General features: G+C 38.7%; 1 protein-coding gene across 2 annotated transcripts; it reads right to left on the reverse strand.

Annotated features, from left to right (window-relative positions):
• Positions 1 to 618: 618 nt before the first annotated feature.
• On the reverse strand, positions 619 to 25460 carry LOC124257553. Of its 2 annotated transcripts, none has more exons than XM_046691651.1 (3): positions 24968 to 25460; positions 2297 to 2397; positions 619 to 1513 (listed from the first exon to the last, which is right to left on the reverse strand). In XM_046691651.1, exons 1-3 carry the CDS (start codon positions 25222 to 25224, stop codon positions 1239 to 1241), a joined length of 633 nt encoding a protein of 210 aa, XP_046547607.1. In that variant the 5' UTR covers positions 25225 to 25460; the 3' UTR covers positions 619 to 1238. The 2 variants fall into 2 exon arrangements, with proteins under 2 accessions (XP_046547607.1, XP_046547608.1); XM_046691652.1 differs by lacking the exon at positions 24968 to 25460 and adding an exon at positions 8127 to 8655.

A 25460-nucleotide genomic window follows, 5' to 3' on the forward strand; every position in this document is an offset into this window, starting at 1 on the left:
AATGATGTAACCGTAATTAAGCAACCGTTTGTTTGTCCATGGAGTTTCAGGGTTTTGATTCATACTGTATGCTGACAGTCAGATATGTAAAATCAGACAAAGACCTTAGAGACCAGTGGTTGATAGTATGAACATCAACCAGGGCCGTAAGTATACGGGATGCTACTGTCACAAGTTACATAAAACGACTCTACATATAGTTCTCCTTCCTCGCCTGTAAACATTGATACCATCCGATCATCCCAACTTTTGTTGCCAGTAACGACTAGCCCGCAGATTATAATGTCACTTAAAAGGGAATTCCATCATTGGTGTTGTTCACTGACAACAATCACAACATTTAACAACTATTTTAGGTACAAATAATTGTTGTAATGGTTCAATGAATTGTGCAAGTAATAAACGGAAGAGTCTTGTCAACGCTTGTACAAAACCAAGACACAATTAAACCTTGGAGTTCATTTAAGAAATTGAAGAGTTTCCACTGAAAGGGTTGCTTCATGTTGTTTTCGTTTCACTTTTCTCGTTTTACAACGAACACTGCTCACTTTCATCGTCACTCAGTTATACTATCCCTTTTGAGCGTCCGTTTCATTGCGATTGGTAACAATAAATTCATTCATGAAAATGATATATTCTCGATAAATACATACATACATAGATTACACTTTGTCACGTTCAATCGAGGATAAATATCACAATATGTAATGAGGATTGATATAATTTTGATTTGAAGTTGTATATGATCTATGTACAGTTCAGCATTCAATGCTATGGTTCCTGTAATAATTGAAAAATGCATGACCTGAATATAGCCTGATATCACCATTGGACGCATTAGAATATATAATGGCCTTATGATGTTTGCGTATTATGAATATACTGAAACGCAAAGGATGTATGTAATGGAATGTGTGAAATCCCTTAATGAATTACAATGTGTAGAGACATTTCTGCGACATCTGATGTTATGTTTATGAAAATATCCTGAAACATAAACATATATGAAATATATCCAGGTTCAGTGTAAAGATACACATATTAACAGTAACTTTTGTTTGATAGACATCACCAAGAGTCACCCCGAAACAGTTCTCTTTCGCACAAAGATGAACACACAATTGTGGTTGAACGGGTCATGTCACCAATGTCCTGAGCAGGAACATGCATGTGGTTTCCGGGTTTACTGCTCAAATTATGTTCATATCCTGAGAGTTGTATTGTCCTTTTGATTCAAATCATAGTAGAAAAGGCATTCTCCCTTTGGTCCTTTTCACGCTCTTTTCTTTAAAGTATCTGATGATTGGGTTATTCAGGCCTAGCCCGTCCATTTCGGATTCTTTGAGACGAGAGAACTTCTTGCCGTCAAGGCCTTTCCGATGCATGTGGTTGATGAGCCTGTCTTCAACGCGCATGTACCGGAAGAAGGTGGCCATCTCGTCGGCGGTGAAGTTGTGGAGACAGCCGTCGTTTGGTATTGTAATGTCTTCCTCTGGGATTGAATCCACAGGAGCTGAAAGACATAATAATTATATAGAACTGTCTTCATAATTGTTCTTGTTAGTTTAATTGTTGCTTTTATGCAGAAATTCTGCGACCTCCCGTACGTTTTTATTGGTCAGTATGTCCATCTGTCACATCAGGTATCAGGAATGAGTTAATTTCCGCATATAATTTCGAGCTTAGCGTTTGTGGACCATTTGCTACATCATGCAACAGACCCTTAAGCTGATACAGTTTCTGACGGGTGAGTGAGTTGGGTAGCTTGAACGCAATTTCAGTTATGCCATCATGGGTCAGCTTGAAGAGAATGAACGTAGTCTATGTCTATGTCTAAGTTTATCACTTTGGTGATATACAGCACGGGAATAGCACTGAGAAACCTTGTGCTTCAGCACTAGCACATCACGGATTTCTTTCATTCCCGGGGCGGTGGGGTAGCCTAATGGTTAAAGCGTCCGCGCATCACGTTGAAGACCCGGGTTTGATTCCCCACATGAGTACAATGTGTGAAGCCCATTTCTGGTGTCCACCGCCGTGATATTGCTGGAATATTGCTAAAAGCGTCTAAAACTAAACTCACTGACTCACTTGGGAATGACACCTAGTGTCAAACACATCATCAGGTTGTGTATTACTTATATAAATCGCACCTGTTCGCACCTGGGGAGCACCTGTTCGCGAATCAAAACGTTTCTAACTTTCGAATGTTAACGAAGCCTTACATTTAGTATGTTTCGTGGTGTACACTTTGGATATTAACTCGTTTAACATCAGCGTTCGCATGGAAACTCACATGTTACAATGGAAGGCACACTCGGAGCAGGTTTCTTCATCTTGCCGGTGATGATGGAGTCCTTTGGTGGAATCCGTGGAGCCGACCCGTTCGTGCTGATTCTGAAAGAAGACATAGTTAGTGTTAAGCCTTTCTACGACCGTCTGATGGGTAACAGATATGTAATGTTCTGTCCAATGTGGTCATTCGCATTCTGACCGTATTCCGGTTGCCTTGCTTATGTGACAATAAATAACTGTAAATGTCACTTATAGTGTCACAAGGTTACAATAAGATCCTGTTGTGCTAACCAAGTTACTGAATAAATTGTTGGCGAATCGTAACTCCCTCTTGCGGGGAAACTATGACCCCAGCCTCTACCAACTACATGTCGTAAAACTGGATTGGAAAGGGAATTGAGTGGTCACCGTGTAACACCTGTTTGTACCTGTGCCACCATACCCCGACGGTCTGAACCAACCACTGCCTCGGCTCTAGAATACATCTGACACTTTTATACATCTTGAATGTTGTTCACTAAGGACAAAACAACATTCACACAATATAAATCACTGACTACATTAGAACAATATTGGCTTCAGGTGACAGCAAACAAAGGTCTTTACAAGTTGGCAGTTAATTCTCTCTGTTGAAGGTTTAGACAAAACGTTTATTTTTGAAAGAATTCGTCACATGCCAAGCATTTTGGACATGTTTGTGTTTTATCCCTGCGGCTAAGGGGATTATGAATACACTATATTTCCCTACACATGACATCTATAACAAATTGTCCAGCCCAGTGACAAACATGCACAGTGATAAATAGCTGAACCGTTTAAGAAAACATTAACTTGCCACCACAAGGCTGCTTAACCTAGTTGGCTGAAGAAATAATTTTAAACGTATTTACATATGCGGTGAAACTGGACCAGGCCATTCTGCTCTTTCATAGACATAATCTATTCTAACTATTGTCACAGGCACGCCCATGCTTTCATAGAGATTTAGGACATCAGTTGATATTCAGAAGAAAATACAGGTTTACTATGTTTACAGATATATTGTGTTTCGCCACGCCTGCTTTGAAACTAAGCTGAAATATCTGAAATACCTTGGTGTTTTTGTCAACTTTATCTACAAGGATCTTCACCTAGCGTGATATGTCGGCGACATATTTTATGTAGGTAATAACAAAAGCAAATAAAGAGTAAGATGGTTGTGTTGTACAGGGTTGATATGAGACTGGGTGGGTGGGTGTTGTGGGGAGGAGGTGGGCGTTGTTCAAAAGGAGGGACACCACTGTGTTTAACGTATACCTACCATGACAATGTACAATGTGCAGAAAGTGAATTCAAGAACACGATGTATTGATGTTGGATAGCCTCAGTGCAGCTAAATATACACTGCGTATGCATCTCAATTCGCATGAATCACCTTAGCCCGAACACCTTGTATCATCTTACTACCAAATAGTAATTCATAAACACATGCTCGTGATAAGAATGGACTCGTATAATGGTCGGATGTTTATGGGAGGATTATGGAAGTGTTTTTGTGCTGATATTTACCGCTTAACAGAAACCGGCGACCAAAGGGCATGTTCAATGTCACCTACAGCAACTGGCCATGACAAACAAGCCACTTGTCCTGTCTGTACCTGCACCGGGGAGACATAACAAAGACATTCCCCAACATCCAACCTACATGGCACTCCATACCAAGATATCATACCAAGATACCATACCAACTGCTAAAAAAATTAGGAATGTATCCACTTGTTCCAAGTCATTTTGCAGTGATATTATGGAAGTGGTGAATACACCGATATATATCCTTCATAAAAAGATGTTAAAACAATTAGGAATGTATCCACTTGTTCCAAGTCATTATGCAGTGATATTATGGAAGTGGTGAATACACCGATATATATCCTTCATAAAAAGATGTTAAAACAATTAGGAATGTATCCACTTGTTCCAAGTCATTATGCAGTGATATTATGGAAGTGGTGAATACACCGATATATATCCTTCATAATAAGATGTTAAAACAATTAGGAATGTATCCACTTGTTCCAAGTCATTATGCAGTGATATTATGGAAGTGGTGAATACACCGATATATGTCCTTCATAAAAAGATCTTAAAACAATTAGGAATGTATCCACTTGTTCCAAGTCATTATGCAGTGATATTATGGAAGTGGTGAATACACCGATATATGTCCTTCATAAAAAGATCTTAAAACAATTAGGAATGTATCCACTTGTTCCAAGTCATTATGCAGTGATATTATGGAAGTGGTGAATACACCGATATATATCCTTCATAATCAGATGTTAAAACAATTAGGATTGTATCCACTTATTCCAAGTCATTATGCAGTGATATTATGGACGTGGTGAATACACCGATATATATCCTTCATAAAAAGATGTTAAAACAATTAGGATTGTATCCACTTGTTCCAAGTCATTATGCAGTGATATTATGGAAGTGGTGAATACACCGATATATGTCCTTCATAAAAGATGTTAAAACAATTAGGAATGTATCCACTTGTTCCAAGTCATTATGCAGTGATATTATGGAAGTGGGTGAATACACCGATATATATCCTTCATAATCAGATGTTAAAACAATTAGGAATGTATCCACTTGTTCCAAGTCATTATGCAGTGATATTATGGAAGTGGTGAATACACCGATATATGTCCTTCATAAAAAGATGTTAAAACAATTAGGAATGTATCCACTTGTTCCAAGTCATTATGCAGTGATATTATGGAAGTGGTGAATACACCGATATATGTCCTTCATAAAAAGATGTTAAAACAATTAGGATTGTATCCACTTGTTCCAAGTCATTATGCAGTGATATTATGGAAGTGGTGAATACACCGATATATGTCCTTCATAAAAAGATGTTAAAACAATTAGGATTGTATCCACTTGTTCCAAGTCATTATGCAGTGATATTATGGACGTGGAGGACACACCGATATATATCCTTCATAACCAGATGGTAAAACAATTAGGAATGTATCCGCCTGTTCCAAATCAGTATGCATTGATATTATGGAGGTGGAGGATACACCGATATATATCCTTCATAACCAGATGGTAAAACAATTAGGAATGTATCCGCCTGTTCCAAATCAGTATGCATTGATATTATGGAGGTGGAGGATACATCTATATATATCTTTCATAATCAGCTATCCTATCACTGCTTTGTCCATCGATAACATTGCATCTCGTGGCTTTCATAATAATGTAACTGTGTATTATCCATCTGACAATATTGTAACTGATATACCAACTATATGTTTAAACAAACTCACTCCACTAGACAGGAGAATGGTGATAATCTAAAATATATTAGCAGCCAGTGGGTATATCTTTACGGATCATTTAGTGTCTCGATATCTTAATAATTATACCGCCCATGTCGTGCACTAGTGCTGGATGAAGGACTACATAGTGTGTGACCTTTGAGGAACGGGTTCACAAACAAGTCCTGACCAGCTTTCCCTTCAACCATGTCTACTATAGCCACCAACTGAAGCGTTATTAAGGCTAATTCTCCGTTAACAATAATACCATTCAAAGATATTCCATAAGGTTACATAATCCAATACATTAGCCGATAAGTAAGAGTTAAGGTATGTTAGAACTTCCTAAACACTCACAAATGTGGCACTTTGATATGAAACATTGTACGAGTACATCTCCATGTACGAGTATGTGTAAAAAGAGCCTTTTGAGCCATTACAATTATATTCTAATAATGCGGTCTTTGTTGAAGTATGTTTCTTCAGCATCACTCCCCAAGGTGCGAGTAAATTGTTCCAGTCACGCTGGAAAGCCAGGAATTGCTGGTGTTCACATGTCACCTAGGACAGACTGACCATTTGTCTGTACAGACGTCGGCCCATCCACCACCAGTGTTCTACACCTACCAATTCCCAACGTGACGAACGTGTCAGTAAAATAAATGGGTTTTCACAACGGAAGGTGAGGTTTATGTAGAGGGGGATATTCTAGCTGACGTCAGAACGACCTGTTTCCATTAATATTTGCTGTCATGTCCGGTTTATAACGACTAAAACATGTACAGTTATATATTATATTATATTATATTATATTATATTATATTATATTATATTATATTATATTATATTATATTATATTATATTATATTATATCATATATTATCATTCATATCATATATATATATTATATAGACATTACATTACATTATTATATAGTAATTACATTACATTACATTACGAACGTTACACCGTCGCATATTAAACCCGGTCGAAGCGCTATGATCTGGAACAAGAACCTACTACATTTCTCATATGGGTAAAACCTTTCTCCCGCACCAGACACCTATTGCAGGTTTAGGTTTTCGCGATGACAGACCGCTGGTGGGTAGCTTGGCTATTAAAGTGATCACTCTTCATGTTGAATACCCATACAGGTACAATGTGTGGAGCACATTCTTAGTACCATTATTTAGTATCATTAGATTGTGTATGGTCTGGGCCCTCCCACGTGAACTGATGCAGAATTCATGCTACGACCTAGTTCCCATGTGTGTAATCGCAGTTGGGAGTGTACACATAAATATTTGTAATCAATAATTAATGTAATCATATACATCCGGAAAAGCTATCCCACCTGAGAGGAAGACATCACTGCGCGTCATCACGTCTCATAATTCAAGATGACACCCTTGATACAATAACCTGGTCTCCATATATTTCCGTGCTTGTCAAATGAAAAGAAATTGACAGCATCTGTAATCTTAAACCGTGTAGGTAAAAATCCCTGTTGATACCCAAATGTACTCAAGCATGGATAGATGAAAGGCATCATTCAAACGCTGCCATAAATACCAACTTCATGAGTTGAATATATATCAATAGAAATAGAGCCATACATCAGAACTATTATGTGAGGATTGTGATAAGGGGTTCTACATCAGTGCAACGCAGAAAGATCTCTCCGGGTCACTAAACATGTATAGAGGACTATTTTCGAAGGCCTATTTCAGAACCAGTTTTATCAGAAAGAATACTTCAGATGATACATTCCTTTTGAAAAAGTTTTTCCCTCCGAACCTATTTATACAATAGTTATACCCTTTTCAACGCAAGCATTGATTGTTCTGGGGTGTGCAAATTTGTCGTCGAATGTTTAATCATGACAGACTGTTATGCCTTTGTGGTTATCCGTCAAATACCGGTTAAGTGTAGATAAATGTGGCAGCTAACGCCTTAATACCACTTCATGTGTAGAATAGGAACATGCTTCTTTGTATACTGGGATAGATCAAGCCAGTTGACGCTGAAACAATGTACAGATTTACAGAAGTAATGGGGTGGTGGGGTAGCCTAGTGGGCGAAGCGTTCGCTCGTCACGCCGAAGACCCGGGTTCGATTTCCCACATGGGTACAATGTGTGAAGCCCATTTCTGGTGTCCCCCACCGTGATATTGCTGGAATATTGCTAGAAGAGGGGAAAACAATACTCACTCACTGACTCACTACATAAGTAATACACAACCTATTGACGTGTTTGACACCTGGTCTCAATCCTGATTTTCAATAGTCCATGTATAATATTTACATATACACGTTGTAGGTGTAACCATGTTACGGATGAATGTAACTACATGTCAGCATGAATACTTGTACCTTCGCTGTACGTATTTCACACAAAAAGTACAGAAAATACAGCAGATGCCCCAGACGAGTTTACAACACCGCAAAGGTTCAGATAAGAGCAACCAGTACACTGATACCCGATATCTTTCAAAAGGTATAAGCCTGTCGTCTCACCTCAGGTCGTTCATACTCCTGCTGCTTGCGTGAAAAGGAACATATTTTCTCGGACGTATTGCCTCAAAGCTACTCTCTGCCCGTCTCATTCCTGTTAATCCATGATGACCAGATAGCATACGATTTGATCCATTTATAAAGACCACTTTTCCCGATTCGGAATGAACAACTCGCAGCAATGTAATTCCACCGCTCATATTGTCGTCTGCTGGAGAGGTGTAAGCAGACGAGATGAGCAGACGTATGAGCCTGGGCTGTACCGCTTACTGCTGAACCATGGCTGGGTCTGGTAGGAACGAGGGCGAAAACCCAGCTGACCAGAACTGTTCTTTGTTCCCCGAGTAAATAAATCTCATCCAGGGTCTAGAAAAGCACTCTAGTTGACATCGGCGGGTGTCGGTGTCGGCGGATAAACTCTGAGTTATGCAACCTTTCTTGAGCCACTGAACAAAACAAATGTAGCTCGATATGTAAAAACTCTCACAACCTCTTTTATTACGGTCCTGAGAAGTCAAGCCTTACGATTTTGTCCTGATCACGTCACGCCTGAGACAACCACTAGAGACTATTACCTTATGAGGGCTTGTGATGATAGGTATGCATATATGTGACAGTGTCGTGGATGACTGAGTTGGGAGAGCTACACTAGAATGCATTGGCTTAGATGCTGGGGAAATGGGTGGTGCTATTCAGCAGTGGAAGCAATTTACTGATTCATGTAATTTACTACATGAATGATCAATGACTTCATATCATCGGAATGGACCAAAATCCACAATTTCTTTAGGCTCACTATATCCCGGGACACATAGTTGGGTGACTAGATGTTAGGTTGGACCATTTATATGCTGTAGACTGTGACGTCTGATAGATAAAAAATATGTAAAGTGTTATTGACACCAGGTGAAAAGTTAGCCTAAACCAGAAGAAATGGGCGCCCAAAGATGACCTGGGTAACACCAGGAGCGGGTTCGTCAGTATTACGTTCATGCAAATCTTGACATCGACACAAATCGGTAAGGATGGAGAATATAACCCCGCAGCGTTCCGGTGAATAGGTTTCCCTAAAACGTTAAGTAGTTGTAACAAGGGTCGACTCATTTTCAGAATATATTGACATTTCATGTTATTTTGTGACCTCATCGTCAATAGTTTATTTGTATTTTATCTGATCACTTGTTGATAGTACCGTCAGCATTGAGGATAAGCAATATGTTCAATCTGATGAGAGCAAATCTTCAGTTATTCTATGGTGCCTTTGTAATAAATAAACACGGTTTCAGTATGATGACGTTTCGATATTTTCAAAATACAATTTGAGTAACATACTTGCACATTTGCATAAACATTTTCGCGGAATAAGACTGCTTAATGTATGACTATCATAAAACGTTTCGTCAAAGTTAAGAAGTTATATGATTTTTCTCCTAATATTGTTCTTGCGATTCTTTCATATAGGTTATTTTCTGTTGACTAAATGTATGTGCGCATTCGTCTATTGTGTGCCTTTTCTTTTAATACTTAAAGACAGCAGGAGGTAAACTGAATAGAGAAATTAAATCGGACATTCGGATGTAACATATAGGTAGATATATCAGAGATACACGTGCTCACAGTTCGTGCATTATGAAGTTATAGACATTTCAAGTTTCAACAGGTACTTGGAAAACAGGAGACCTAATTCCTATCAAGTCAGGCAGAGTAAATGCTGTTCTCGGAACAATACACCAGGTTCACGGTTGGAATAACACTAGTATGTGCAATACTTAATGCAGCTAATACCGCCCTACATGTGCATATAGTGTGTCCAGACCGCCCACATATACCGAGTGTATTTGGAGAGAGAATGAAGGACAGAGACACAGAGACAATGTAAGAGGGGTGGTGAGAAGCGGTACTGTTTTGTGTCCTGTTCATCTGAATTTTTTTCAAAATCTAAAACAACGAAAATGGAAGTTTTGATAACATCTACATTATATTAAAAATAACAGTTTGCAATGGTCTTATAAACAAATTCGTTGGTAAAGAACCATCCAGATGCCAGTTATTGAGGAAATGTTTTCATATTTCTGTCCCCAGAACCATGTGCACAGATGTCTATTTCTACAACGACATTCCATTGTAACTAAGTTTAGGTGACGACGTCAATAAAACTTGAATCAATAGAAGTATGTTACCGCTGATAACATTCCATTGTTGATAGGTCGATTGTTTGAGGTAGCCAAGGAGCAGCTCTGTGTGCAGTCTGATCTATTTCAACTAATTGACCCTGCCCTGTTGCCTGTGTACACACACTGGAGCAATCCATTCTACAATACGTTTCAGTTACAAGACTCGTAGTACTAGACTAATGGTAATGGTCACAACGTCGTGACTATTCCAAAGTCCAGATCGGATATAAGAATAGAGTAGCTATGGTCGAGGTACAGAAACGTATGTATCGAAATTTGTGTGTATTATATAAAAACGTATCGGATATGTTTGAACCCATTATAAACAATATCAGGTCAAGTTTGTAAACGTTTCGCTCCAAAACTTTTAATGTAGACTTTTGAAGGGTATTTCCCTATTTCGAGATTCAGTCGAGATTGGCTGCCTTTGCATGTGTTTATGACAGGTGCCAATAGGGGCCAGCGTATTCTTACCTTCTGGTAAATACCTGCTATCATCACCATTCGTTAGTGATTCATAAACAGATTCTCATGTTATAGTCGTAATCGTAACATGGACACCTTGTGTCAGATGATATCATCAGTATTTGATTGTAATTCATACACACATATTCAGGTTTAAGTCGGAAATATACAATGGACCCTACTTTTACCATTTGAAATAGTATTCTTATGACCATGGAATGGGTTCTGTCGTCTTTATTCTATAATCTGTAAAGTGACATATCACTGCCGGTGTAGAAGTTCAACACACTGTTGTCATATATCTACCAGTACGATTTAAAACTTTTTTATGACGTCATTAGCAACACTACATTTTACAACACAGAGCCATGATCATTACCCACTAAAATGACTAGTACAGATAAAGGTAGCAATTTATCGAGGAATCACTTATGAGACATGCTGAAACGTCACATGGCATGACCACCTGCTACTTCTCCCTAAACATACTGTATTGTTTTGTATATGACTGATGTAGTTGTTGGAAATTATATCTGATGTGTTGATAATGGGGATTAATAATGACTGAACCTCTATGGCGATGTGCATACACTGCGGACGTGCGTGGTGGGTTAGGGGGCTGTTTGTCATAGTGCTAATTTCATGGAGCTATTCCACTGAGATTCCATGCTGTAGTATAACATGTATACCTCACTCAGACTAAACCAGCCTTTAGCTAGACTACCGGTCAAAAATGAATGAACATATTAACATGCTTATAAAACAGGAAATTAAGGTGTTACTACATATGGTTACACGTTATCGAAAGTGTTACCTGTTAATGAAGATGTTACACATTAAACAGGGTAATGAAGATATAAAAAGCTTATGAAGTGATTAAATTTAAGATTTTCTGGTGTCTTTGCATACGCAGTACACCCTTCGTCCTTGTTCCTAATATGTAGAGGACAACGTGGACGTTTATTGCTTCGACAATGTGATGGATAGAAACAGGTTTCCAGTAAACTGCCGTGAATATTAGATTTATGTACGTGACACAGTCGTGAATGATGGAGTATTATAGGCGTGACCTAGATCTAGGTTGTGTAAACACTTGGTGAATATATGCCTCGTCTCTATTCCAAGCACCGCATTCCGAGTAATTGTCCGCAAATTTGGAAACCTTATTTATTGTCTGGTTTCAAAATGATATTTTGATGGTAGTGACCTGTTTCCCTAAAGGTATATTTAAGGTTACTTGTATTTCATTTTTGCATGAACATGATATTTATTGTAGTTTTTTGCAATATGGACATGATAAAAATGTCACACAAAAATATTAATAAAGCGTTTGATTGGGTTAGACGGGTATGACGTCAAATGATGTGACACATGAAATCGGTCCTTGAAGAGATAAATTCGAGACTTTCATTATTATATGGAAGGTACATGCATCTAGAAATCTATCAAACTGTTATCAAACTGAATACGAAAGAAATCAAAATAATATTCTATAGGAAACCATACAACAGTAGAAAGAAGAAGAACTACCACTAGGAAACAATAATAAAAACACAACTACATTCAGTCAAAGGGATTAAGTAAATAAGGAATATAAATAACACTGCATAATTTCATCATCATATGAAACAGCAAGCCATTTACCAAATTGCCATTTCAACACATGTACATACAAGTAGGCTCACTGTTATTCATAACGTATTGAAGCATGGAGTATTAAGAGAGATAATTGCGTTTTGAGTTGCATTGATAGCCCTCCAACGGTGTTAACAGTTGCAGCACATCTTTGCAAAATACACACGTGTGCTTGTGTACATTTGATACAAGTATACAATTTTTACATGATATATGAACATGAATAAACACAACTATATTAAGTCAAAGGGACTAATTAAATGAGAAATATAACAAAGATTGCAGAATCTCATTCTCAAGTCAAACAGCCAACCATTCCACAGTCCTTACCGTGATAAATATTTTCGAGCCATCTTGACCTCAGCCTTCCAGCGACCATGTAAAGCCCTCTTTATATATATGCCTTAACCATACGTCTCGATTAGTGTACATGTAAACTCACATGAGACAGCTACAATGATGAAGTAATGCATGAGGGAAATGTCAGACCGACTGCCCGTGGGTCTCGCCTTGTAAGATCCCTAGCATGGGAGGGCATAACATTCCTACGTGGGCCTCTTTAACGATAACCAGATGCTAACAAGGTAGTATGTCAACAAAGGTGTGAGATGTGGATTTGGATCTGTTTTAAATCCCTATCTACATGTCAATGACGCTATTATGCTGAGAACTGTATCAATCCATCTTCATTGTGGCCAAGGAGAATGGAATTAATTTGCTTCTTTTTCTCTAGTTTTCCACGTTACCATGACAATGTGATTTATTTGAAGGAACTAATCTACTTCAAGTACATCTTATAAAGGACTCGTTCTCGTTCTGTTTGTTTTTCGTTTGTATTTCGAACATCTGCTTTAAGCTGTCAGGGTGACCTGTTCGTAGACTTCATTGAGAAGCTTAACTCATGAATCTGTTCCATGTATAGAACGGTTTGCATTTGGTATGCTTTGCATAATACTTTTTTGTGAACTGTTACACACTTGAATTTACAATAATAACGCCAAAACATTTACAATCCTGATTACCGGCGACAGTACATTGTGTATAACAAGTAATACACTTTAAAATGGAATAAAATTGAACTGATTGCTGAAATCACAGATGACACCAGGTGTTCGTGAACATGGCATGCTACCATTAGCATCCGCAACTCGCAATTTGCAAACACATGTGTGCTTGTTGCCTGAACATGAGTACTCCTGCCATACGACACAGCCTTATAAACAAACTGAATCCAGGTGAATCCAGAATCCACTCGAGACCGCACTGACTGATTATGTTGGAACAAACGAATAGATTTCATCTATATTTGTACATGCAGTCACTTTTGTCACATTATAGAGAAGTACAACACTCTGAACTGTTTTCAATCGCTAACTCAGAGTGAACTATCTCCGTGACACCTTCCCATTAGGATAGTAGTATTAGTCATTTAAATAGGCAAGCCAATGATTATGACGTCACCCCTTGTACTGCCGACTGTTTAAAGCAGGGGTTGACATAACACGCCACACAGGAAAGACTTAATGAGATCATGGATGGTTGTCATGCTTGAGATGCTTAAAAAGGAAGAATATGTCTTCTTTGATCTCGTCCTCAAAAGCAGATTGTAATCTGATTTGTTGATGTCAAAGTTTAGTTAGTTCAGAGATGGAAAGTTGAATCATACAAATTAAAATGTCAGACATTCCAAGTATTCTGGATGGTCACGCTTCCCGCACGAGTAAAAACTAAACACAATTTTCGCGACATATTCAAAGTAATCTCTTAAGTCTTGTATTGCCTGAAAACCCTTTTCATTGACTAATTCAACGAACACTATCCTCCGTCCTCACAATGCTGTTCCCATATGATATTGTTACTAAACAATGAACAATAATTCACACAAAAACGGCAGATTTTCCATAATTCCTCTAAACATGCGTACTTAGAAGATACATTTATCCTCATCTGGTCGAGATTGTGGATATTATTACGAACAGTTTGGTTATTTTGGTTATTCTGAAGTTTAGAAGTGGGATAGCCAAGTGGTTATGGGCTGGGTTCCCTGCCCCAGTTAATGTACTGTGAAACCCCTTCTGCGTGTCAAATATTGCTAAACGCGGCATAAAACTAATCTCACTCAATCACTTAATCTGAACTTGATGCCTTACCTCTCATCATCGATATAGGTAACAGTTATCTCTGTAGTGTCCCCTGTGTATATATGCGGGAATATCGTCCCTACACACCTGCCAGCGTCCATCGTCAACACTCAACTTGTACATTTCAGCATTGCAATACACGCGTGTATTGTTGTCACGAATAATTCACATTATGGCATACATAATAGTAAACGGCCACATTATAGCACAAATGATACCCATTAATTCACACAAAAACGGCATATTTTCCATAATTCCTCTAAACATGCATACTTAGAAGATGAATTTATCCTTATCTGGTCGAGATTGTGGATATTATTACGAACAGTTTGGTTATTTTGGTTATTATGAAGTTTAGAAGTGGAATAGCCAAGTGGTTATGGGCTCGGCTCCTTGCCCCAATTGTGTAGTCTGTGAAACCCATTCCGCGTGTCCCCTACCGTGGAACATTGCTAAACACGGCATCAAACTATACTCATTCAACAGCTTATTCTGAATGTGATGCCTTACCTCTCATCCTCCTCATCATCGATATAGGTAACTGTTATCTCTGTAGTGTCCCCTGTGTATATATGCGGGAATATCGTCCCTACACACCTGCCAGCGTCCATCGTCAACACTCAACTTGTACATTTCAGCATTGCAATACACGCGTGTATTGTGTCACAAATAATTCACATTATGACATACATAATAGTAAACGGCCACATTATAGCACAAATGATACACATTATTTCACAAATCATACACATCAATAGATAAAGGTTTAGAAGCCTACCTTTCAGGTGTAAAGAACAGTAGCTACCAGGGCCTATTCCCACAACCTTGTGTCTAAACTTAACAGGTTCTCACACGGTGGGTGTACATATATGTAAATTAATGTATAGGAAAACCGTTCGTATTTCATATGAATGGATACAAATCGCCTCCGCAAACAGATAACTGTTATTCTATTGTACCTGTGACTAACGGGCTTTGTATGAAATAGGTGGCACTTTTCTTTGTCAATAGCAGAGAAGAGTGTGTACATTTCACATGTGGGAAGTAGGACAGGTAGATCATGAAATACTTGGTATTAGACTTTCATATTTGCACGTTAATGTATTGGCTTGGTAAGAATGACACCCACCACTGATCTCACAGCAGGGGTTTGGGAGGTGTGCCACTCTAACACTGATGACGCATAGTTTCTCGTATATAAATGTACACTCGCTGAAGATTAAGGAAGGAAATTCTGTTGTTTTACTATTTTGCAGATTTATCTGTAGATTACAACAGTACTGTACATTGCTAAACTTCACCCCTATATTCGTGTCCATATATATATATATATATATATATATATATATATATATAGAGAGAGAGAGAGAGAGAGAGAGATAGAGAGATATAGTTGTATGTGTGTGTGTGTGTGTGTGTGTGTGTGTGTGCTTCATAGTTCGTACGGATGATGTTTATTGGTGTTTTAATATATCACCCTAAGATCTAAAAGGTAAGAGTTAGTGAGTCTTCTTGAGACGTGTCACTCATTCACTCATTAGAGAAATCTGTTAAGACTAGTTTGTCTTTTACAAACTCGAGACTCGATATTCGAGACCTGACGTTGAGGTTTTCAATCTCTCATGGGAGTCGTTTTAAAGTAACAGAATTTCCAAATTATTCATTAGTTATGTCCACATGTGAATTCAAAATAGAAAACGGCCTTTTGATACATCGTGTTGATGTTACTTATTGTTGTACATGGCTGGTAATCATCGTATTTGAATTCGACGTATTACTTGCCAACAATTAACTCTAAACATTTATAACAAAATCTGATACGTTAAACACGTAAATACAGTAATATCAAGCTTCGACGCTTGGCTAATGTTCTAACATTTTAGCACCCGATAGTCATGAGAATTATGTCTGTGCATGTAAGCTGTCTCAAATAACAACAAACATCTCAAGCGTGTACTGATCCCAATATATCAAACTCGACACTTGAAATCAACAAGGTATTGACATATGTCACACGTGTCAGTCCAATTGAAAGTTCCTAATCTCGCCTTACACATTGAGGCAAAACGGTGCCATTAGCATCGACAAATAGGGAATGACGTAGGGAATTCAGATTCGTATATCGGCCATAAGAACACGAACAGACTCCTTACAACGAGGGTCGGACAGATTCTACAACATACTCATCAATCACTGTATAGTTACAGCTTTGACACCCGGTGTTCCCGACATGGTGTTCGAGTGAGTGAGTGAGTGCGTGAGTTATAATTAAACGTCACATCGGCAATATTGCAGCCATATCGTGACGAGAACATTTGACATGGAAATAGAATATATATAGATATTATAAAAACCTGCCGACGAAGGACAGTAAAACAACTAGAATATCGCAATTTGATTTAAAACTAGCGTAGAAAGTTAAAACAAATAGCACTATTTGGACAATACAATATAAAAAAGTGGCTAGAGATCGCCAACAACTGAAGGGAGATCACCATACTAGGGGCCATGGGGACTTACATTACTTTTGCTACCTGCATAGACCATGGTGTTCGAGAATTGTAAAGGTAACGGTACGGTTGTCCTAGAAGCAATGCTAATCAAAATTCAAAACCACCGTCAACATTATACGTAACTCAGTTTATGAAGCGGTGTGTGATGTTATTGTTGAAAACCAAATATATGTAAATACATTACACAAAGGTCTTCTTAACAGAGCATGTATTTCCTGTCACACTTCATTGTAAACTCTTGAAGGGCAGGATATATACACATCGTTGACCTTTTGCACACAGCAATTACCATTTCAACACAGGTACATACAAACAGGCGTACTTTTATTCATAACATATTTAAGTATGGAGTATTATGAGAGATACATTGAGTTTTCAGCTGCAAATGCATTGATAGATTACTGACGTTGTTAACAGCTTAGGCACATTCAGTTTGTCTTCGCAAAACACACACGTGTATATTGGCATGTGTACGTAATCATAAGATACAAATATACTTTATTAACATGATACCTTTTCTCTTATGCTTATTTGCGATGTATTACCATTATGAAAATAATGATTTAGGAAGAGTTGATATTCGGTGTTTGCAGAATATGTACTCATACAGTACTCTTCATTACATATACAGATGTCGACATGTAGTTGTTGTACGTCTAAGTATGTACTTCTATAAGGTTCTCACTGATGCTTGCAAAACTTGGCCTCTCAACTTGTTTTCAAACACTATCGACATTCTGCTGTCATTCTATGTGTAAATGCATTTGGTACTTGAATAATTACATAAACATATGTTGAATGTGGATTGCGGCATTCTAAATAACAAGAGTTTATACAAGACATAAATTCACATTTTGGCACAAATACATATGCTTAACACAACTTTATACTGCTCTACTTGTGGCAAAGAAATGTTAATCTTTACCGTATACAGTAGATATCAAGTATGTATTTAAATACACACACACACGCATACATATATACATACTCATACAAGCATGCATGCATACATACATACATACATACATACATACATACATACATACATACATACATACATACATACATACACACACACACACACACACACACACACACACACACACACATACATACATATATACATACATACATACATACTCATACAAGCATGTATGCATACATACATACATACTCATACAAGCATGCATGCATGCATGCATACATACATACATACATACATACATACATACATACATACATACATACATACATACATACATACATACATACATACATACATACATACATACATACATACATACTTTGATTGCATCGTTTTGGGGATATTCGTCCTCAGTCGCGCACAGCACACTTAGTAAAACTGACCATCTCTCACACGTGTCAACTTAGTGGTCTTTACAATAAGTCTATACATTTACAAACCAGACGTAGGGCACGATTCCATATTGACTAATACTGACCTTATGATCCCCGTGTGGGTTTAAGAAGCTAGTGGACTACCTGAATCAACACGTCATGCGATATACCGCCAACCAGAACAGTCGTTAGGCATGCATCGCCAAAGAAGCAGGACGGAGGCTACAGCCTTGTCTGAACCCTCGCGAACAAACCTATTTCATAATTCATGGTAAAACAATCGATGTTCAACTGGCGTAGCATCACCACAATGTTTATGCTGTTGTCCCTATAGCTTCTTGTTGCATCAAAGAACAGAATGACTTCAGTATCAAAGATTTTATCGTCTTACAAATTGCAGTGTTTACATTATATTTTTCATCATAATCCCCTAGATCACCCAGTACTCATTATAAACCACAACATATTTTTTTGTAATAATAATGTAATTCTGAATATGCGAGGATTTTTCTCAAATAATCACATCCATTTATTGCTGCACAATTGTACGTCACATACAACTTGTCCATTAGCGTTGAGGTAAGAGACGAAGATAAAATCAATATAGCGGCAATTTATCTGGGGGTTGAGGGATTTAGCTCAGAAGACATGGACAGTTTAAGTTCACACGTTTAACTAAGCAGGTAGCCCACCATTGTATCTCAGGTGCGTCTGGTATAAGCCGATGAAGCTTTCAGAATCAACGCACCAGCTACCCTTCGACTTTAGAACAGTGACAATACACCAGGTGCAGTGAGATGATCGATTGTGTGAGGAGCTGATACACTGACCGGAAATAGACTTTGCCTTACACATAAACTAGCCACAAAACCATTTCCTTATTCATTAGAAATCCGGGCTCAAACCAGAGTCCATTGGACGATTCCGATTATATTATAAGTATATGTTTATGAATTATTATCAAATAATGATAACACAAGGTGTTGATGAAAAGGTGAATATATCCTCCCTGACATGGTGACCAATTCAAGGCAGAAGATCTATCGAAACCAATAAAAACTCATGATTCGTCTTATTGACGCACGTTGCATTTTTGTTACATACACATACATGAAGATGCATATCGTCAACGCCAGAGAATAACCAGTCTCGATTATCCATATGAAAAGAGAAAATTGAAAATCTTATAAGTATTATATTTTAGCCTAAGCAATGCCTTTTAAACTGTTTGAATTAACGGGAGAGTTTAGCATAAACTCCAATATGAGATTGTTATGCCATAATATACTAGCCACATAAAGAAACTGTGCATTGTCAAAATATTATCCCAGTTGATAAGTACGATAACAATGTCAAAGGTACATATAAACTTTAATGGAGGGATCATGAGACCATAACAAGTCGGGAGAATTTCAATTGAAAAGTCAATCACAATGACGTCACGAGTCCACAAGCCGGACAGGGGTCAAACGAACATGTCACAAGCTCAATAACGGGTATGTCCACCATCGGCATTGAGAACAGCAGTGCATCGACGACGCATAGAGCCTATCAAACGTGCAAGGACGTTATCTGGCGGATGAGGAAGACGGCGTAGACGTCGATCCATCTCATCCCAAACATGCTCGGGGAGAGATCCGGTGAATTTGCAGGCCAGTAAGTCAACGTTGTGGTGTTGCAAGAAATCCATAGCAACCCTTGCCGTATGAGGGCGGGCATTGTCCTGTTGGAATGTTAACCCAGGGCCATGACGTTGCAGAAAAGGAATTGCCACAGGTCGAAGAATCTGATCCCTGTAGCCCACACCAGTTAAGTTGCCCTGAACAATCACCAAAGGAGTTCTTTGGCGTGCTGTTATTCCACCCCAAATCATCACGGAACCACCACCAAAGTGATTCCTCTCCAAGACACAGGCCTGTGCATAACGTTCTCCCACGCGTCTATAGGCACGTTGACGTCCATCACTATGGGAAATGTTAAACCTGGACTCATCTGTAAAAACAACATTTCTCCACCAAAACAAGGCTCTGCGGACATGATTTCGGCACCACATTCGGCGAGCTTGTCGATGACGTTGTGTCAGGATAGGCCGTATGGCGGGACGTCGTGGTCTGATCCCGTGATGAAGTAAACGTTGTCGAACTGTGTTGGGGTGGATACGGCGAAGTCCTGGGATGGTTCGGGCAGCCATCACTGCAGTCTGAAACCTGTGGCGAAGATGAGTCACCCATATCCATATGTCCTGTCTTGGCGTTGTTACACGTGGACGTCCAGAACGTGGCCGATCGATGACGTCATTTGTGTTCTGGTAGCGTCTCACCAGTGCAGAAATGGTGTTCCGGTGGCAGTGGAAATGTGCAGCCACCTGTCGTTGAGACATTCCCCCACGGACCATCCCAATGGCCTCATGACGTTGTGCAGACGTGAGCCTTGGCATGCTATGCGTTTCAATAGCCGTTTAAGTTTTTGAACGATCGCAAGGGCAGGGGTTGAGCTTTCCAATGTGACAGTATTGTGTGGCATTCATTTGCTCTGTTTCTCTTTCCCGGAATGCACGTGCAACAACGTATTGCACGTCTTAAGGACGAATCCACTGACGTCACGGAACGTGGCACGTGCATGCATGTTGGATACATGTCACTAATCTCTGAGTTTAAATCCTTATGTGTCTACACAGGTTTGATAAATTTAGATTTTAATTTTTTGTATGCACAGTTTCTTTATGTGCCTAGTATATGAATAATGGCAGCTTACGAGAGAATCTTTGGGTTTGAAATACGTGGGAATACTACAATTGAATACAATGTACACAGTCTATGTACAAAACTAAAGCAGTAGATGATGTACATCATATGACATTGACATTTATCAGCAGGTTGAAACTAGCGACAAAATATTATTTCTGCAGTGCCTCGAGAAAGATGTGTCAGCATATAGTGTTGTACAAAGGGTTTAATTATTGATACAACCGGATACCTGAGAAGATCGCGTGTAGCGCTCCAGTAATGTGTTAGGTTTCAAAGGGTTCACTGAACCTTTCTTAGAGTGTAGTAATATTCTTAAAAAAACATGGTTCTTTAGGAAAACGAAAGTTGTTTGAGGTTTAAAAGTCTACTGAGTGAGTGAGTATGGTTTTACGCCGCGTTTAAGATTCTAAGGTTCAGTAGCTATGAAACGACAAAATATGTTGGTCAAGTACAGACATATCGAAATATGAGTGCCTGCATTTCTGTAAGATGTTGAGGCATGAGCGTCTGCTTCTCTGTAAGTAACTGTCCCCTACAAAACATGAGATGTGTATGCCTGCTTTACTACGAGTAATACCGTGCTGGGAATAGCGAGACGTGTATCCATGTCACTCTTTCAGTAACAGTGACCCAGAAGCAACGAAAAACGCATGCCTGATTTTCTACAAGTAGTATTGTCATAGAAACAATGAGACCGTTTGTCTGCTTCTCTACAGGTAGCAATGTTATAGAAAACGCGAAACACAAACTCCCCTTACGCTGCATATACTTCTTTAAAAACATCTCCTTGCAGAATACAAATCCCCTTTTGTATTGTATCCCCAGGGTTCGTAGGCGCACCCAGAAAAATGTTTGATCCAGTTTCTATGGAAGAGGCACCTGTGACTAAAACATCGCCATCAGTAGCCGGGTATGTATCAAGTGTCTTTACTGTAAGAACGTATACTTGAGGCACGATGAATGGGGGTTTGGGGAATGATGCCTTATGTCTAGTTGAGTAGGTACAATAGCGGTGACATTTAAAACATGGCGAAACAGAGCAGGCTTGTCGATGCGGAAACTAAGATAGTAATGGCGGTATTATATTACAATTTTATTATACAGAACCGGGAGTAAGTGAAGCGTTTCCATACTAAACTGTAAATCGGCGTTCTTTCTTTTCACAGAAGTAGCGTATGTTGTTCGATGCCATAGGTGTTTGTAAATCTCTCTCAAATAAAGATTATATCAAGTGTTCGCGTAAAGGTGAACGTATTATGACCTATCGGCGACACCCGTTACAAACGCATGCAAAGGCTGGTCAACTGTTCACAAAAACAACAAAAACCACTAAAACATGCATGGAAGGACTAGTGAGTGAGTTTAGTGTTACGCCGCACGCAGCAATATTCCAGCTATATGATGGCGGTCTGTAAATGATCGAGTCTGGAACAAACAATCCAGTGATCAACAGCATGAGCATCGACCTTCGCAATTGGGATGCGATGACATGTCAAGTCAGAGAGTCTAACCACCCGATCCCGTAAGTCGCCTCTTACGACAAGCATGGGTTACTGAAGACCAATTCTTACCCGTATCTCATGGAAAACTAAAGATAAGCTGGTCTTGAAGTAAAGAATTACACAGAAACATTTATAATAGAATAGAATGAATTTCTATTATCATTAGTACCGTTTATACTGGTACCAAAATACTTGTGTCCTTGCTAGGACCCATGGTTATCCAGCGATATCGATGGATCTACTTCCATTAATTACTGACCACCATGTGAGGCAGGATAAACTCTCCTTTTTCTGGAACACCGGGTGTTATCACTTTTTTAATTGTAATCGTATAATGAACTCTGCGATTAGCAAAGATTTTATTTGATTATGTCACATTTACAGATACTCGTTGTGCATTATGAGAATGTTAGCTCTCGATCCTAGTTTGTGATCCTTGAATGAAACTGAGACATCATGTCTGTTTACTGCAATGTTCACTGCAATTTTAATCTTTAAACATTTGCTAAGGCTGACACTTCGCCGGAGCTTTGTCACGCTTTAATTGTATTCTGTCCTCGATGTATGTTTACAGGTAAGATAGGACGCTTCTGATTCCAGTATAACCACATAATACATTATATCTTCCAGACCAGAGCCGCTCCGCGTGATCTCTTTTGATGAGAAATCCCGTGTATTTACATAGCTCACGTTACAGGCGTGCCCCAGTAGCTATTATGTCTTGAACAGATGCATGATTCACAAACTTAAAATTCACAACGAAAACCGCAAACAAAAAATCATTTACTTGGAAAGTATTCAAAGAAACGTAAAATATGTAGTTCAACATATTATAAAATATATCTTAACAAATGAAAGTTTATTAGGCCTGCACGTGATATTGGCATAAACTTTAACCCTAACCACAACCATTATAACTTTATCTTTACGTGACCATCTACTGAATAGAGACTGGTATGTCGTGACTGAATGTATGTGTCACGGGTTGGGGTGTGTGTGGCTCGCAACAAAGTGATCCTATCGCGATACTGTCAATATCAAACATAGACTGCGTCAGGGTTCATGTCTTTCTACTATGTTATTATGCGTGAACGATAACGTTGTTGGTGTATTTTACAACACTGAGACGTTTTGTATGAGTTTTTGTCATATTTCAAAGCCGATCTAAAGAGATAATATGTTACGTCTTAGTAAAAGAGAACACTCCTAATGATATATATTAAAAATGCTTAAATAATGTTAAGGAATATACATGCCAGTCTTAATTTTAATGTTACAACAAAAACTAAACCAAGTGTGCTGTTAGAATGAAAGCACGATATTTGGATAGAATGGGGATTTGTGTAAAATATATATTTCGGCCAATGAAGGTAAAATTATTATTGTTTTTTAAATAATGATTGCGTCACACTAATTTACTATCATATGAATGTAGAATCACTAAATAGATCAAATGATACGTATTTTCAGAAAAGTCAACACAAGTTAATTAGATTGGCCCTGACCATGTCTACATTTACTCAGCCATATGTAATTCCATACGGTATTGTAGTTGGGTTTTCAGGTTTCCTATCAAAACATGCCACACCAAGAACAAATTCTTGTTTTACCGGCACTTAGTGGCTTTGGCTCTCACCATCTATTGACAAGTCACTTGCCCCTGTTCCCCTAGGGGCAGGTTCTATTGTGTGGGTCCATTGTGTCGAGAGTCAATAATACCTTTCTTTAACTCTCTTTGTTGATGTCGCGCTGTTTGAAAATGTGCCCCTACATGATATTACTGAATTTAGAAGTTTACCACATAAGCTACAGATTAGCCGGCTATGAATATATATTGTAAACACAAACCCTGAAAATCTTTATTGTAAACTACGCTTTTACGAACTCAAAGGGACCATTGTATTTATTCGTTGTAACAGTAGTTCGTTATACACATTTCGACTACAATGTTTTCAGGTCCAAAAGTAGTTTCTTATATCTGCCTGTTCGTTATATGAGCATGTTCGTTATAAATGTAGTTTACTGTATATATCTAGGTAGTTTTATCTTGTATTTTCTCAGTTTCTCAGTCTAAAAAATGTTCAAGATTTACATGCACCTAATTTTACTATTGAAATGTATATGTAACATAAAATATGGAGGATAATTGAACATGATGATATCACAAGTAAATAAACAGCCCTGGCTAAACGTGAATCCGAATTGTGATTGTTGTCGTTTATATGAAACTGTACACAAATTGATATATCCCGGACCCTGATAACTGTCTCAATATGGTTGATATATTTGCAGAACACCCAGTACGTACCCACTGTATCTGTCTGTGAGACTCTCCTCAGTCAGCTGTCTGCCTCCACTCAGACTGATTCCTCTCTCGCTGGAAGAAGCACTGGCCCCGCTGCCTATTGATGTCCTGTCCAAGTTCTCGTTCTCGTCTGCTTTAAATCGGTGGTCCCTCCTCCCAGACGCCCCTTCACTGGACCGTCCACTACTGGTCGAGCTGCTTCTGCTGAAGAAATGGTCGTTTTCGTACACACCGGTGTCGTCTGCTACCCAGTCCGCCATCTTGGAGTCTGGCTTACCGATTTTTGACAGGTCGTTAATCCGTCGTCTGCTAGTACGAACCGAGCCGTCTCTTGAATGAAATCTTCTGTTGGTTTCTATTCATGTACATAATTAAGACGCGGTGAGCGGTAAGTCATTCAAGTGAGTCTGTCAGCATTCTCAGTACCTTAGTGTCCAGTGTCTTACGTCATCAGCCGCCCCCTCTCTGAATCCGGGTACCCGTTTCACAAATGTTT

This window comes from Haliotis rubra, unplaced genomic scaffold, assembly GCF_003918875.1.
Source record: "Haliotis rubra isolate DU_JTF1 unplaced genomic scaffold, ASM391887v1 Scf666, whole genome shotgun sequence".
NCBI classification, from domain to species: Eukaryota; Metazoa; Mollusca; class Gastropoda; order Lepetellida; family Haliotidae; genus Haliotis; species Haliotis rubra.

Coding starts and splice junctions, on each gene's coding strand:
- LOC124257553 (XM_046691651.1), bottom strand. CDS start 25,224: ATGGCGGACTGGGTAGCAGACGACACCGGTGTGTACGAAAACGACCAT. Junction 2,398..24,967: donor CTCACAGACAGATACAGTGG/GTACGTACTGGG, acceptor GTCTTCTTTCAG/AATCAGCACGAACGGGTCGG. Junction 1,514..2,296: donor TGTGCCTTCCATTGTAACAT/GTGAGTTTCCAT, acceptor TATGTCTTTCAG/CTCCTGTGGATTCAATCCCA.